We start from the raw sequence: 17,838 nt of genomic DNA on the forward strand, positions 1-17,838 counted from the left end.
TTTTCTCCCTGTTTGACTGAAAATTCTTATTTTTCTAGGACTTTTTTGGTGATCTATCTTAATTTCAATTTTTAATATGATTCTTTCTACTGGGGTATATCTAGTTTTTTTCTCAACATTAACTTTTCCATTTTCCTTTTTTACCTGTGATTTCATATTTGTTCAGCTTGATTTTTCTGTCCTTGCAGCCAGTGCAATTAAATTATATTTCTTAATAGCACATAACAGTTTCTCAGCTGTGAGAAGTGCTTCATGCATATTACTGAACAATAATTCAGAAGCTGTTGGGAGAAAGTTTGAAAATGTTTATTCATAATTTGTCAGTCAAGATATCCATGATGACCCAAATACCTTGTCTTAGTGTCTGTATGGCAAGTAGCTAATGATAAAATTTGTACCCAGCTATTTTACAAATTATATTAAAATTCCATCCTATTATTAAATTTATTTTGAATCACAAATATCTTTGCCCTTCTTCATTTCTATGCCTTTTTCAGAAAGTATTGACTTTCGATCTGCTGATCACTTTGTGCCTTAGCTGTTCTGCATGCCTTGCTTCCACAAGGCCTACACATGGAAATCCTTCTTTACATAGTTCAAATCAATCTGATTCGTCCTTTCTGTACCTACAGTTGGATCTCTGTGCAGTGTCATTTAAACTGTGCTTGTCTGGTTGTGCAGTAAAAGTTGCAGCAGATAAAAAATTCCCCATAAACCTAACAAAAGATTACAGAGTAGAAGTAAACTGAGTGTATATAAAACTGACTTATCTTCAGAGAAGACTGGCTTCGCATTGCAAGTGAACATTTTGCTCACAGCACTCTCATCCTGACCCTGTGAGAGAAATGCCTTTGTGCTGTCCAGAAGAGCTGGTCAGCTTTGTCATTGACAAAACTTACCCTTTGTCAAAACAGACCTGTTTCATGGAAACATTAGGCGGGTTGTTGCGAAAGTCTCAAAGTTAGGTAGCCAAAGGCATACACATCAAATAGCTTCTTGTTTCAGGCAGTTACCAAAACATGTAACAGTGGGAAAGAGACTTGAATTGACGTATTCCACACCTAGAGAGACTACTTCAATTGAGGCTGAGTAGATGATCTGAGGTATTTTTTACCTAGTTTTTTTCCCATGAGTCATTAAGTATCTATTGGTACTCTGCCTCATCAGAACAAATCCCAGCATTTTATGCCAAAGAGAATGAGAATGATGTGTTTGTAATACCTACTATTTCTAGTTTCTATTTGAAAGGATGGAGGAATGTAATGAGGATTTCTGGCATCAAAGAGATAAGAAATTTTAGGATTCTTCTTCCATACCCACAGTGTCCTTCAAACACGAAGTCCTGTCTGTTTCCAAAAACCCCAAAAGCTTCAAAGTCAATATAGAGGAGTGCAAACCAAAACTCCTTTTTATCATGTTTTTGTGGAAGTTTGATTCCTTTTCTAACCTTGAGAATTGTGTTTCTGTGCAAAATAGTTTCCTGACACTATACCTCTCCTTTGGAAGTGGGGATTGAGCTAGCCAGAATATACAGTTTGAAGAGAGCCAACTGTGTTGTTTCAAAATTGCATTGCTTAATGAAAGAGAAACTTGGAGAGGATAATAGAATACAAAAGGCCATCAAAACCAGAGTTATAATAAATCAGACAATGAACAAGTCCAACAAAGAATACATTTTTCCTGCTTGAAAATGAATATTTGTTTCTGAATGACTTGACTTTTTAGGAGGAGGAGTGCATTATATTTTACCCTTTGGCCACTCCATTTTTCACAAGCATTTGTAAATTGACTTGTCATTATTTTCTGGCAAAATGGTCCAAAGGAACTTTGTCTTTAAGGAATTAATATTATACTGTTTGAAAACAGAAGAGGCTGACTTATTTGATAAATGAGCTCCTCCGTGGGACACTGAGCCCCTGCCTTAGCTCTTTGTTTCCAGTGTGTAGAGGCTTTTCACATTCTAATTGTATTAGTCCTTTCGTAGCCTGATGCTGTGGTACTTTTGTCAGGAATGTGGGTCTACAGAGAAAGTGGTGAGGATGGGCATTTTCAAAGGCACAAAAGAGTTTACTACAAGCTGGAGTCTGATCATTTCTAATGGAAATTAAAGATTATCTAGTCCAGCCACCCACCCACCATGGAAAGTGTCCACATTGTCTTACTACCCTTATTGTCAAAAATTCCTCCCTTATGTCCTAACTAAATCTACCCTCCCAGTTTAAAACCATTCCTCCTTATCCTGTATACTATAGGCCTTGGTAAAAAGTATTTGTCTTTTTCATAAACTCCCTCTAAATATTGAAAGGTTTCAAGAAGGTCTCCCTGGGACCTTCTCTTCTCCAGGGTGGATAACAACCTCTTGTCATAGGGGAAGTGCTTCACCCCTCTGATCATTTTTGTGACCACCCTCTGGACCTCCTCCAACAGGTCCATGTCTGTTTTGTACTGGTGTCCCCAGAACTTGGCACAGTATTCCAGGTAGGATCTCACAAGAGTAGAGTATAAGGGGAGAATCACCTCCCTCAACCTGCCAGGTTTGATTGAAGAGACCAAATGAGCGGTTGTTGTTTTCTGAATTCCCAGCTGTGTATTTAAAAGTTTATCACCTTCTAAAACCAGGTGTCAGCCAGACCTCAAAAATTTGGAAAACTGGCGGTAAAACTTCCTGCTCGAGTACAGTTTTTCTTGGGCAAATTACTGAGGGATAATGGGGTGGGCCAAGACAAATACTTCTGTCAGACAACAAATTTAATTCTTGCAGGCATTACCAGACAGGTTTCTGTTGATAAAACTGCAGTTTACAGTTGTTGTGGTTTAAACCCAGCCAGTAACCACGCAGCTGCTCACTCACTCCCCCCACCCCCTTTTCTCCCCCCACTCCCAGAGGGATGGGGAGGAGAATCAAAAGAATGTAACTCCCCCAAGTTGAGATAAGAACAGTCCAGTAACTAAGGTATAACACAAACCACTGCTGCTGCCACCAATAATAATAATAATAAGGGAAATAACAAGGGAAGAGAATTCAACTGCTCACCACCTGCCGACTGATACCCAGCCCCACCTGGGCAGTGATCTAGCCCTTCCAGGTAACTGCCCCCAGTTTATATAGTGGGCATGATGTGCTGTAGTATGGAATACCTCTTTGGTCAGTTTGGGTTAGGTGTCCTTTCTCTGCTTCCTCCTGGCTTCCACTCCTCCCTGGCAAAGAATGAGACTCAGAAAGTCCTTGGTCAGAGTAAACCTTACTTAGCAACAGCTAAAAACATCAGTATTATCAGTGTTGTTCCCAGGCTGAAAGGAGAAAAGTTACTCCTCCTGCTGAACCCAGGACAACAGTGTGGCATTTATTTATAAGATGACTGTGGGCTGGTATTTCATTTGTCATTTGCCTTCCACAGAATGAATTTCACTCACTAAGTGGAGCTTGTTTCATACAGGCAAAAGCTGCAATCAAAAAAAGGGGTGGAGAGTGTGCAATCCCAGCTTTTCAGATGTAGAAATTATGTATTGTTCTTTCTTTAAGTAAGATTTGTGTTAAGCTGCTTGCAGATATTTAAATAACTTGTGTTCATTGTATGGGAGAAGAGATGACATTTCAGTGTCAGGGAAGTTTTATATAAAATGATTTTCTAATGAGTCCTCATCTAGTGTCAGAATTTTCTCCAAAACCTTTTTTTTTTTTTCATGCTGATCTCAATGTCATACCTCCATCCAGGCAAACAGAACTCTTGTTGATGTGTCTCATCAACATAAAATGAGACAAAATTGTGCTTAATTGGGATGCATTAATGCTTTTTTTTTTTTGTTGTTGAATTTCTTGGTTATATATGTTATCATAATCCTAATTCTGAAGGTTAGGCTTTTCCCGCGATGACCCACAGGGCTGTCATTAGAAATCTCAGCAGGCTGTGTTTATACATCCAGCTTTAGTACATTGAAAACATCTTAAGTCTTTAAAGTTACAGAACTTGCCCAAGATGAGTTTGAATGATGTAGTATTTCACCAGTATTCTGTTGCCTCTCTCAACACCGTTACCTTTTAGGCAGGGGTGTTGAAACTACATGATCTTAATGTCTTTTCCAACCCTAACCACTTTTTGATAGTAGCTATGGTCCCCGGGCTAAACTATGCTTTTATTTATATCTTTCAAGTAAACTGCTACATATCACTAACAGTTATGAAAGCATTTTTATTTTTCACTTTACAGAAGAAGACTGGAAGATTACTGTAGTCACTGGGGATTTTGAAGCAGCTGGCACAACAGCCACAGTATCCCTTTACGCTTATGGAGAAAACAAAGCTTCTGGTCCTATTATATTGGGATCTGGGAAACACCAGCTGTTTAAACCCAGCAGCGAAGATATATTTAAGGTACAGTATGGCTGTTATATAAACACTGGAGGATGAAAACCATATGCAAAATAGCTTTTCTCAAAACTGGATAATAACAGTAATGAAAAGGACGCAAAGCAATATGTAAGGATCATTGTTTCTGAGGGAGTGGCTGACTTTTAGGACAGTAAGATTTGAATCAGCAAATGTATTCATAACTGCATCAAGCAGACGTGCCTCTCTCAGAATCTGCTTCATACCTGCCTTGCCTTTGCTTGATGTGCTAGTTTCAACTAGATGTTCATTTGTAGAGGCAGAAAAAGTTGTTTTGACTGTTCTTTGCATTGATGTAGTAAGAAAGGGAGTCCTGGCTATGGCTTGTGCTGCATATCTGTCTTTAGAAGTGTCCAGTGTAAGTTCTTCCATGGGTTTCCTCAGACTTCCACTGAAGCACACTGTCATGTGAATCTTTTCTTCAAGACAGTAAGAAGGAAGGAGTGGGGGACACACACTGGTTTATAACTAGAGTCAAATCACACTGAGTAGGTTAACTCAAGTGATTCAGGTTAGTGGTGCCCTACATCTCCAAGCAAATGGAGGGATTTTTCTATTCTTCAGGGAAACCTCTGACAGGTGTTTCAAAAGCATTATATTTCCCAGGGTTTTCCTAACTTCCTATAAGTCCTACAATTTCTTCCAATTCCTGTAGTTACTCAGAAGTGTACCAATTGCTAAATCTGTGATATGTCATTTAGGTTAAAATAAGTTATGCATAATAAGCAGAGTTTTGGGAATCAGTGACAGGACAGGAAGTTTCTCTGATTTATTTGCTTATTTAATTAATTAATTTAAATTTATGTTTTCCAGTTTGAAGTACAAATATGTAAAGGTTTTTGAAGAAAGAAGTCAATGGTGGTCTTTCCCTTACGTTTATTTGAATTGAAAGTAACTTGGCTAAAGTTTTCAGATAATTCTGGTTTAAGATTAACTTATATATCAAAACAGGAAGGTGAAATCAGTATTTATCTGAAGACTAAATTTAAGTATTACTTTTCAAATCATTCTGGCACCAGGAAGATGGTGCCTGACTCTTTTCAGTGGTGCCCAGTGACAGGACAAGGAGCAATGGCAATAAACTAAAACACGGGAAGTTTCACTTCAACAGGAGGAAGAGCTTCTTTATGTTGACGGTGGCAGAGCACTGGAACAGGTGCCCGGGGGAGCTGTGAAGTCTGTGTCTGGAAACATTCAAACCCCCCCTGGACACGTTCCTGTATAACCTGCTCTAGATGAGCCTGTCTTGACAGGGAGGTTGGACCAGATGATCTCCAGAGGTCCCTTCTAATCCTAATGATCCTGTGAGATGATCATCTTGGATATTTATTCAGATAGTTAATGGTACCTGACAGCAAGTTCTTACTAGTTTATTCAGTTAATTGAGGGAAGTACCATCTCCTTTCAGAATCCCTTTGGTCATAGGTATAATCAGAAGAAATGGTAGAGAAATGGCCCACAAAAAGAGAATGAGACAAAACTGGACTGGATTATCTTAATAAAAATCAAGAATGCTAGTCTGATAAAAAGTACAGTCAACTGTATAGTGCTCCTCTATATACTGCTGAGATTTTGTTGCTCATCTAGAACTTGATTTTAATGTCGCTTGCATTGCTGTATACAGCCAGCATAAATCCGTTAGCTTCAGCTGTCTGTGATGAAGGCTGGTGTAATGCAGGTAGAATGTAACAAGGCTATTGCCCTTGGAGATTTCCATATGGTGGTTGCACATGAAATACACTGAAGATAATTTACAGCTGTTGTGTGATAGGGAGAGTTCTTGTTTCTGACTGGAGTCTTGGGTTCTAGGTTATTACAAGATAGTTGTGTGTAAACTGCATTATATTTGCCCTTGTGGCTTAGGAAATTTTTTCACCAGTTAGGAAGGCCAGGGAACAGGAAAGAAAATTTAAATTTGATGTATTTCCCTTTCTGCTCTGTAATTGTCCCTGTGTGTTCAACGAAACTACTTCTGGGCTATGATTTTCTGCTTCTGTTACTACTCAGACATATTTTTTAGGGAATAATTTTTCTGGTGAGAGTCATTCTTCCTTCAATAGAGGGGTATCAATCTATCATAAGTTACAGCTTTCATCACAACTGTGATCTGTTTCCTACATTTCCTCTGGTATCATCACAGTCCCTAAGTATTTCTCAGTATTTAAAAAATACTGATTTTGGCAGTATGTTGCTGAAAACACTGAAACTTTAATTATGTTATAAATTATATTCTCCAGAGCCCTGTATTCTGCATCATCATTCTTTGAAACTTGGCAAAGTCTCTCTTATGGCTGTACACACTGTTTGATAAAGAAATTATTTTTGTAAGTATTCTTTTAATGTTTGGTCATGCCATATATTCCATTCTGTGTCAAAGAGAAGTAGGCAGAAGCCTATAAGCCTATTATCTTCTGTAAATGCGAGCTACAATATTTAAATTTTTATTACTTCAATACAGAATAATTCTGTGTCTTCGGGTACAAGTTCTGCTCTTCTAGTAATAATAAAGCCAGTAAAAACACTGACTGGTTTGGTAGATCTGCTTTCAAAATATTGTATGCAAGCCTTAGTGAGAGTGGCAGGACTTAGCACCTCTTTAGCAAGAACTCTTCCATGCTTGGCTTTATGAGTTTGCTTCATTATTGTCTCTGCAATCTCTTTAGGGTGATGGTGGTCTACTGATCTCAACACTTTGTCAAGTTTATCTTAAATAACACTATATTGACAAGCTGAGAAAGTTGGGTCTGTTCAGCCTGGAGAAGAAAAGGCTGCATGGAGACCTCATAGCATCCTTCCAGTATCTGAAGGAGGCTTACAAGGATGCTGCAGAGGGACTTTTTATCAGGGACCGTAGTGATAAGACAAGGGGTAATGGGTTTAAACTTAAATGGGTGAGATTCAGGTTAGATTTAAGAAAGAAGCTCTTTACCGTGATGGTGATGAAGCACTGGAATGGGTTGTCCAAAGAAGTGGTAAATGCTCCATCCCTGACAGTGTTCAAGGCCTGGTTGGACGGAGTCTTTGGTGACATGGTCTAGTGTCAGGTGTCCCTGCCTTAAAGCCCTTTCCAAACCTAACTATCCTATGATTCTATGATATCAAGCTAGTAAGAGTGCTGGTTTTTTTCCTAAGAAATGTTCAAAATCATGACTTTTATCTTATATTTTGTAATTGTTGGCTCTTTTTGTATGGAAGATAGTTGTTCCATGTTTGTAAGTATAGGACATGGAGTGTGCATTCTATTTTAGGGTAACTGAAAGCTGGAATCCACCCCTGGTGTGAATTTTGCTGCATAAGCTGATTTCTCTAACTTGTAAAGCTGGTGCCATATCCAGTTACACTATTCAAGTTTCTTCATCTGTATAAACAGTCCTTTAAACACTGCCATACTCTATCAGGGCAAAAAGCCAGAAAGTATTAGAGGCAGATGAAAAGGAGAGATCCTACTAATACTTGCAGAGATAATTGATCATAAAACTTAATGAATAGTTTTTCTGTGATGAGATTATATAAATCCCAGCCTTTTTCCTTCCAGTTACGTGTACCTTGTTTGTAAAGAACTGTGTTCGTCAGGTGCACCTTATGCTGTATTGCATCACGTGGAGATGTTAGAAGTTTATCTGTTGATTTTCATTTTGGTTTCTTCCTGTTTAAATAAAATTATCAGTCATTTTAAATGATTTAAATAATCTATGCATTAAACTCTTTTGTTTAAAATCGGCTCTACTCTAAGGATCTGTTGTGTTTCATTGCATGTCTTTCTCTCCTGTACCCTGGATCAATATTCATTCTTTCATCAGTCAAAACAGAGATCTGTAAAGTAAACCAAAATGTTATAAAAATAGGTTGAAACAAATTAATTTTCATGCTTTTCCTCCCATTGTTAAAGTAAAAGTGCCTGTAATGAGCTCAGTGAGAATTCTTCTCAAGTGGGAAGATTGCAGAAGTAACTGCAAGCATTAATGTAGCTGTCACCTCTCTTAACTATGGGACTGCCAGTGCTTAAAAGCTGGGCATAGCTTGTGTTCTGCTACTTGCCAGCTGTCTCTGCCATAATGGCCATTTAGGTCCAGTTGAATAAAATTTGGAGAAACTAAGGCTTTAGGCAGGTATGCTTAAAACAGCATAAAACAGCCATACTGCTGGCTTTAACTCCACTTGAAACTGTCCATCTGTCTGCAAAATGTATATGGTAACAGCATGAACCTCATTCTGTACTGAGGTAAAAGGAAGAAGTATGTAAAACAATCTCCATCAGCTACAGGCTGTGCATGAAGCAAAATTCACCTTGTTCCAAGAAAACAACAAAGAAGTATTATAAAGAGCTCACAAACAATCTGGGAGGAAAACACAGTTCATCTCATCTTCAAGAAATGAGAGTGAACTTGTTCTGTTGAACTGAACTGCTTGTTCAGTAATTCTGCAGTATGGAGTACAGCAATATTGAGTGTATAAATATGCACATACATTTTTCCTTTTTAAGGTAGTTTCTTTAGAGAACTTTATGCACTCAACTTCAGGTTTAATCTTTCATCCATATATCTATAAAATGTCTTTTTTTTTTCTACTTGGTGTCAATGCAAGTCCATGATGATAATATAATAAAACCCTACCTCCTGCAAAAAATATTTCACTGTACATTATAGGGATTTCTTAGTACTAGTGATGTTGAGTCTGATTCTTAATCTAGAGATAATTATGTCAATAAGGTGATGACATTGCACTGAGTGATGCAGAATTACAGAGCAACTGAGGTTAGAAGGGATCACTGAAGATTTACTAGTCCAGTCCCTTGCTCAAAGCAAGGCCAGATAGAATAGGTTGCTTAGGTCATTGTTTAGTCAGGTTTTGAATATCTTCCACTCTGCAAACTCTCTGGGTAATCTGTTCCAACATTTGACCACTCTCACCCATTTTTTCCCCTCATATATTTAAGTAGAATTTATGGTATTTCAACTCGTGCCCATTACCTCTTGAGTGTTTACTGGACACCCCTAAGTCTGGCTCTGTCTGCTTTAGCCCTTCCCATCAGGTATTTATACACATTGATAAGATGCATGTGATGGAAGTAAAGATTAAGTTTTCTTGCATTGCCTGACCTTTGTTGAGCTTTCTTATAGCCAATGCTTGGCTGTATTCCAGTTGACATTCTCTGGTAGGCAGTGTTCTAACTCCCCATCAAAGCACTGCAGTAAGTTTCGAATCCAGTAAAAATACTGGTCTGACTTGGAAAAGTGCAGGTCACTCAGAAAAATCCTCATATATATGTGGCTACATTCTTTTAACATAGTTTTTTTGCTTACTTTAAAGAACTGACACCCTGATACTGTAAATACTTGGTGCTGGTGTGATTTAATTAACTACAGAGTAAAGGAAAAAAAGTTCTTCCAGAGCTTTAATGTTATTCTGGAAACACTTTCCCTTTTGCTGTACTTGAGCATGGAAAAAACAAGCTGTCTGTTGGTACCATTAGCTTAGCAGGTAACAACAATATGACATTTTCTTTCTCTAATTAACCTGGTAACAGATAATTGGTATCCATTTTAGGAAATAGTGGCACATTGTTAGCCTGTATAAGAAGGTCAAGTGAGTGAGTATTGATATTGAACTAACTACAGGATGAAAAGAGCTTGAGTGGCCTGGAAAAGAAAGTGTTTAAATGTCACTGTGCACTGAGAAGTACTTATTTATCCAGGTTATTTTTGTGACTGAAACAAATATGAAGTGGGAAAAAAATAATGCTGACTTTTGTGTGGCCTTCAAGCCTACTTCTTATATATCTATATCCACCTTTTTTCATGAGCACCTGTGACATATTCTAATTCTTGAGTTGGTGTGCAATTGTGCCAAGTATCTTGGCCACAATTAACAAATTGGCTGAATTAAGACATCTGGAAAATGCAAGCACCATGGTTGGGCCCTGGGTACTTTACTGGTACATTAGTTATGATATTTTTGCAATGTTTACCAGCTGCATGCTAACAATTTAAAAGCATCTTGTACTTCCAGAGATTTCTCCATTATATGCAGATGCTGTAGAAGTTAAACTAATGCAGTCAATGGTTTTTCTTTCTTTGGGGAATCAAGCTGCTGTACGTGACTTCTCTGAAATCCTGTTAATGAGGTGGCCTTATGTGAAATTAATAACTGCCTGTCAAGCATAGCCTCTAGTGGTTGTGTTAGACACTGGGATTTTGGTGTAGCTGCCTCTGATGTATCGACTTATCTAAATGATTTTCATGCTACACTGAGTTTATTTCAAAGAGATTGTAAGATACTTTCTGCATAACAGGTATGCAGTGACATTATTTTGCTTATTGCGGTATATAAAAGAACAATGGTATCATTACGTGTATTCCTTCCATGCTTTTACCAAAGTATCTTTCCACTGAGCAATCTCTTATTAGTCCAAAGAAATCTTACTTCATTTTTTCACTTAGTTAAACGTCTTAAGTATACGAAAAATAGGTCATACTGACTCCACTCATAGGTATGCTAGGGACTGAAAAAAAGTACTTGAATAACTCCTATAGAAACAGAATTAAAATTTAGTCCTTGTATCCTCTTTAGGAAGAACTTCCTGCTGATAAACCTGGATTGCAATTTATGCTTACAGACAAATTGTAAAATATGAGCTTTGTTAAGCTTCAACTTCAAAAAGTAAGACTAGGTTTTCTAGTGCATGGTTTAATGAGAATGTTCCTATTGCCTTTGGTAAGAAGAGAATTTAGACTTATGCTTTTGCAGAAAATAAATAGTAGCAATGAGCAAAGCATATAGTTATATTGATTAGCAGGTTAATATTGTGTAACTGTTTGCAAACATTCAGAATATGGATGTGGTTGAGGCAAGGCTACATCTGTTTGAAAATGTGGCCCTTCAAAACTGGCGGACAATTGTTTTAATAACAAAATATGGGTGTTGATATTATTGCCTGTAACAGTGAAGAAAAACACTTCAATGGGAATAGAACTACTACTATCATTGTACTCACAATGACATTACTAAGGTTAGTAAGTGCGGGCAATCTCTCACAAAAGCTTGAAAGGGAAGGAACCTTGTGCAGACCCTGCTTATCATAGGATTTGGTGAGTTGATGCACCAGAAGGCGTTTCATGGTCAACCACCAAGTGAGCTCTAAATAATGATTCAAGTGTTTTGTAGAACTTTTTTGCAGAGTAGAGTGCAAGGCTGGTATTTGTCAGAAGTCTCTCTAGCATGCAGTCCCTAGGAAGATCACTATAGATGATGTTTGTGATCTCTAGATTCCTTTACCTCAGTGAGATGTCTGTTGCCAAGCCCTTGTTTTCTGCCTCTGGAGGAGTTTAGGTCTTAGGTCTCAGGTCTCATTTACGCTCTGTACATGGCTGTTGTAAGTCACACCAGAATGACAGCTTCATACCCCCAAACTGGTATATCTTAAATTTTACGACTTTGAATTTCCATCCATGTTCAAACTGTACTACATCCAGATGAAGAATTTACAGGGAGAAGGGAACTTTGAAAAACAATTTTTAATATTATTAATAAGCAGATATTTGAACCTCTGGAATACTTTGACCATGTGCTTTGGTTGCGAATTGGATGTCTGATGGTTTTGTCAGTGTTCTGTTGCACAGTCTGGCAGAGATTAGCCTCAAACTGCAACTCTTCCTGCAACACTGCTATTCAGTGCTCACCAGCAGCAATGCGCCTTGAGAAGCAGGACTGGCCAGCCTGAGAGACTATTGTGCTAACTCAGCTGTACATTGCTAGGACTAGCAAGTTTGTACAGAGCAGCGTAGAACTATCCCCCTGTCCCTGTCTTTTTGTTTAGGAAGTTTGAGTACCTGCAGCATCTAATTAGAGTGTAGTGGAGGAATGTCTTTACTATACTGACCATGTTCTTCAGAAGATTTACAACGTATGCTATTTCTCTGTTATTCTGTCTGCATCAGAACTTCCACCAATAGCAACAGAAATTGCTTGATTATATGAGACACTAGGTAGTTGTGAGATCACATTATTCTTGAGCAACCTGATAGATTTTCAAAGTTAGCCACAGAATTACAATTGATAATTTTTTATCTCTCAATGGAGTTATGGAAAAGTAAACATAAAATTCTAGAAAAAAGTACAGAATATTGGATTTATATTTTCTGAGGATGTCAAAACTTATGAAAAGAACTTTGCAGTGTCCCTGTGAGAGATGTGTTGTATACAAGTGCTGTCCTTGTATAGTTGAGGAAGTGAAACAAAGAGGGCATGTGAATGATGTAATATTTCTCAGAATGCCTGAAGCAGATCCAGGAATAGAATCTAGTTGTCTGATTTCCGTAAAGGTGCTTTAGTCCTGGGACCCATCATTTCTTCTTTGCATGGTCATTTATTACATTTCTGTCAGAAAGGCTGTTTCCATGTGAAATGGAATGTTACTTTTTCAGCCATGGTGCCAGAATATAGAACAGTTTGACTGAGGTTTTGTAAGCATGTTTTTTTATGAAGGTAACAAAGTCAACTTTGCCCTGCAACTTTTTACAGAATGTTCTGGCTGTGAAAGTAGCTTTGTAAACGCCAGGTTGTGTTCAAGTCATGCAGAAGTTCAAGGCAATTTAGTCAGTACTGGAAATGAAGGATCAACCTCAAACAGAATGTTTATCTCTGCAAAAGAGCATTGTTAGCTCTACTGTGTTATGAGAGTATTTTCATCTGCATTTCACTGCAAGAACAAAATTTGACATACATTTGACAGGATTTCGACTGGCAAAAAGTAACGTGTTACCAAGTCAATACCACTGAGAGACCAATGTGATATCTGATCTGACAGCAAGATGAATTGTTCAACCCTCAAAACTACAAATGGAGATGAAACTAAATTTGTAGTTGTATTATATGTCTTCTAGAACATCATATGCAGTTGATCTGCTCTCTGCTATTGACACTCTTGCCTTAATTTCCAGCCCAGAATAACATGATTTTTCCCCCCCCAAGAACACCATTAAATTAGTCAGAAACAGAAGTATTATTAAGCATGTTATTACTTTGGCAGTGTTCTGTGTTTAAAATTATTTTTGAGACCTTTCAGTATCAGAAATACGCCATTACCTGTATGTGCTGCACAGTACCAAAAAACTCATAATTTGTGAGTCTAGTAGACAGAGACATTTTGTATTCTCCCTCTCTGTAGACAAAAGCAAGCAAATGACTCTGGACAAATTCCCACTTGGCACCTAGGCATAACTTCCTTAATTTTAAACAGGAATGCTTAGAGATGCTAAACAGGAATGTAGTGAATCTAGTTGAACTGCTTGCCACATAGGCACATCTCCTGGAGAAACCTACCAGTCTAGGCAGAGTTTTCTGTTCTGTACTGATATTTCTTGGAATTCCATTTGATTAAGTTTGATGGATTGCTATGTTGCTTATCCAGTAAGAGTAAGTCCCCACATACTGATATGGTGATGAATGGGTTTCATCATTTCATTCTCCTTCTTTCCCAAATTTCTGTCCTACTGCTTATTTTTGTGAGCAATTCTCTCCACTTATACCAGTGTTCTGCCAAACATCAGCTACAATGTGGCCAGTACATTGAAGGTGGTGGTTCTGCCCTCTCTCCTGTTGGTGAAACACCTCTGGGAATGCTATGTCCAGCTCTGGGGCAGTCAGCACAGTGAAAACGTGCATCTGTTGGAGTGAGTCCAGAGGAGAGCCACAAAAAAATCAGAGGGATGGAGCACTTTCCTTTTGCGGACAGGCTGTAAGAGTTGGGCTTGTTCAGGATGCAGAAAAGAACGCTCTGGGGAGACCTTATTGTGGCCTTTCGCTATTAAAGGGCTTATAACAAAGACAGGGACAGACCTTTTAGCACGGCCTGTTGCAACAGCACAAAGGGGAATGGTTTTTAAAGTGAAAAGGGGTAGATTTAGACTAGATATACAGAGGAAATTTTTTATGAGAATGGTGAAACACTGGTACAGGTTGACCAGAGAAGTAGTAGATGCACCATCTCTGGAAACATGCAAGGCCAGGCTGGACTGGGCTCTGAGCAGCCTGACCTAGTTGAAGCTGTCCCTGCTTATTGCAAAAAGGGTGGACTTGATGACCTTTAAATGTTCCTGCCAACATAAACTATTCTATGATTCCATGATACTATGTTGAAACCTTTTGCAGATTCACCTGGAAACATGTCTCCTATTTTAGACTTCTTTATGGATAAAAAATGCACTTTAGCATAATATGATAAAATAAATATAATTAAGAAGGTTATGGCTTCACTTTTCAGCTAAATCATAAAATGCCCACCCTAGATATAGAGGATTTTTTAATCTATAATGTTTCCATTTGCTTGACAGCCAAATGACTGATTAAATGCTTCAGAAGACAAAAGAGGCTTTTTGACAGAATTTCCTGGTCCTGAGAGTCATGGTAATGAATACTGCATGCAAAGGTGGCTGTGATGCTCCTCTTTCAACAGGGGCTATGCCAGACTTTCATCACGGGCACGAGGTCACAAGGTTGCAATGTTTTATTTACTAAATTGTCCTTCTGCACCACAAATAGCTGCCAGTATCTAGATCTCAGAGGAGCACCACCTTTGTTGTTCGCTGATACTATGCTTTATGCAGTTCACGATAAAGGGTGAGAGTTCTAATATATTGTTATATTTATTTGCAAGGCAACCTTAGCAGTCACTTGCCCACTGCAAAGGTCTCTGCTCTGTAGCTGGATGACAGGTTTATTATAGCAAAATAGCCTACATCCTGGCTATATTAGTTAGTTTCACAGAGCTTTTAATCTGTTGCTGTAATTCTGCTGTATTAGCAGTGTATTTTGATTCACATGGTTTTGTTGCATTAACGTTATAATTATACCTTCAGTTAGCAACTCTAACATACTGTTTTAATATAGGAAAACCTACTACTTTGGCCATAAGTGTGACTCTATTCATACTTTATACCACTAGCATATGTGTATGCTACCATAACATGGTATGAGACAGAGTTGTGCCAGGCTTGCCTCAGGGATGCAAGGAAATGGTGATCCATTAGGGCAGCAAGATTATCCTGTAATGGTCTTTGTAACCAAGAAATGTCAGTGTTTGTTACACTGGCCTGTGTCATTGCCTAGGAAAACATTTCAACAAAAGAGTGAAAGGGATATATCCTTAGTGTCTCTGACCATTCCCAGCTCCACAGAACAAAGGAGCATTGCCTTTTAGTCTTCCTTAGCAAAAAAATTTGAAGGGGAAACTGACTCTGGGGCAGACTTATCAATGTTACTTTCCAGAATAGACACAATGGACCTTTAAACACAACTCTTCATTCTTTTTGTGATTTAGAATGCTGGGACAATGTCGGTGTTAATTGTTTGTCAATCTGTTTTCTGTTTGCTTTTGTTTTGATGATAAACAGTACAAAATTGGTATAATGGTAAAAGAAAAAAGTATTCTTTATTCCTTTTTTTGTTTGTAATTTTTTTTTTCCCATTACCATGAACTTTCAAGCACATCAGTGCAAATGAAAGTGGTTAACCCTGGTTTTGTGCTTAGGTTCCTGCTGTCAGCATTGCTCAAGAAACTTCTGCAGCCCAAAACAAAGTGGCTTTTATTTCAGGGATGCAGTGATCAATGTGACATATTCATGTTTTATTGTTTAAATTTGCTTCAGTGTAGCATCAGCACTTAGAGAAACAGTTAACCCTGACACCAATGCGCATAAAAATAGAAGACAAAGAGAAAAGTGGGCCATAGCAGACTGATGAGTGGTAGGAATAGTTAATAGGACTCTGCTGATGGTAACTATATGGATTGAAAAATATATTATTTCATGCAGCAATGATTGATGGTACTTCAGCCTGTTCAGTTTGTTGTCACCACAAACTGAATTCTCTCAAGAGATCTAAAACCAGACTGAATTGTTTGAGGTCTTTAGTCAATTTAAATAATATGGCAGTGAAGTAAATAAAATTACACTTTCATACTACTCCAAATGCTTTGGCCAGATTGCTCTCATATTCATTGTATATTAAAGCTTCATTTTCTGAAAAACCTCAACCAATTGCTGTAGGTTATGTCAGCTGCATATTTAACTTGAGTGCCAGGTATAAGAGGGATTGCTAAAAGACACTGTAATTTGTCATTTTTTATTTTTTTTTTTCATTACAGATTAATCTCAGAGGTCTTGGGCAACTATATAAAATCCGCATTGGCCACGACAACACTGGAAATGATCCTGGTTGGTACCTGGAAGAAGTCAGACTTAAAAGAGTAGCCCCTCTTTCTGATGAAGAAATATGTCTCCCCATAGAGTGCTGGCTTGCAGAAGACAAGGGTGAAGGTGATACCTGGAGAGAAGTGACAATAAGAAACTCTGCAAAAGAGCTTTTGCCAGGTATGTGCTCAGTATTTTAGATCATGTGTTCACTGACCATAGCCTGTGAGTATATGACAGCTTTTTATGTTTTTTCCAGAGCAGACTACTCAAAAGACAGGGTAACCATGAAACAATCCCTTACAAGTACTTTCTAATTCAATAGAAGCAGGAAGTGATCATTTTACCCCACCTCTTTCCTCCCCCAGATCAGAAAAATAGCTATGGCTAAGCATCTTCCCCTGATAAAATTCTTGATCTCTCACAGTGTCCCTAAATCACTGGCAACTACTACTCTTTAGAGCAAGAGATGAGGCAGGAAATTAAGGCATATCAAGGTATATAATATCATGTGACATACAGTTCCTCTTAGCAAGTTTGATATCATCCTTTCTTGTGCTGTATAAAATATTATTTACCAGAAATCCATGGTCTGAATCATCACACACATGTTTTCCAAATCAAACTCAAGTCAGAGCCATTCACATAGAAATTGTTATCTGCAGGGTGGCTCTTAGGTACTTCAAAGTTTACCACAGCTTTGATGCAGTTTATTCTTTTCAAGTGAAGAGGGAAATGGCCTATCATAAAACATTATTATTTAAAAAGTCCTGGGCCTCTGTGAAGGAATAAGAAGCCAGTATAATAATTTAGCATTATGGGTAGAATTCTCTTTACATTAATAGAATAACAACTATGAGCTGATAGACAGCACTGTCTGACAGTAGTAGGTCTTATATAGAGAGGTGTTACCATTCAGGCAAATTGTATTCAAAATGAAGCAGTGAATATTGCAAGGAATCAGTGATTCAACATAAAAAAGGGTCATCATGCACTTAGTGATGATCAAACCATTTCAGATGGAAATATCAAAGAAGTGAAAAACCTTAACTCAAAGGAACATAATTCCCTGAAAAAGACATCAAGACTAGTGAGATGTGGATGTTTTAAGGCCAAAGGCAACTACTGATCGCTATTACAGAGGCCAGAAGATGCTGAGAAACATGTATGGGCCATCTCACATTTGCTGCAGAGTATATAGTGATTTGAATCAGGGATTTCAAATACTGGGACTGATCAGGATGAGCCATGCCCTATGATCAT

At 38.1% G+C, this 17,838-nt stretch overlaps 1 protein-coding gene across 1 annotated transcript in view; it reads left to right on the plus strand.

The window, feature by feature from the left end:
• The window catches only part of LOC133206644 (lipoxygenase homology domain-containing protein 1-like), a 141,024-nt gene that overhangs the window by 22,478 nt on the left and 100,708 nt on the right, over positions 1-17,838 (plus strand). The window contains exons 11-12 of the mRNA XM_061342777.1: positions 4,209-4,372; positions 16,530-16,755. Of these exons, the coding sequence (XP_061198761.1) occupies positions 4,209-4,372; positions 16,530-16,755 (390 nt within the window). The remainder of the gene's footprint in view (positions 1-4,208; positions 4,373-16,529; positions 16,756-17,838) is intronic.

Source organism: Neopsephotus bourkii, unplaced genomic scaffold, assembly GCF_033783945.1.
Source record: "Neopsephotus bourkii isolate Nb327-2 ecotype Australia unplaced genomic scaffold, CSIRO-AGI_Nbou_v1 NB_1820, whole genome shotgun sequence".
Taxonomy (NCBI): domain Eukaryota; kingdom Metazoa; phylum Chordata; class Aves; order Psittaciformes; family Psittacidae; genus Neopsephotus; species Neopsephotus bourkii.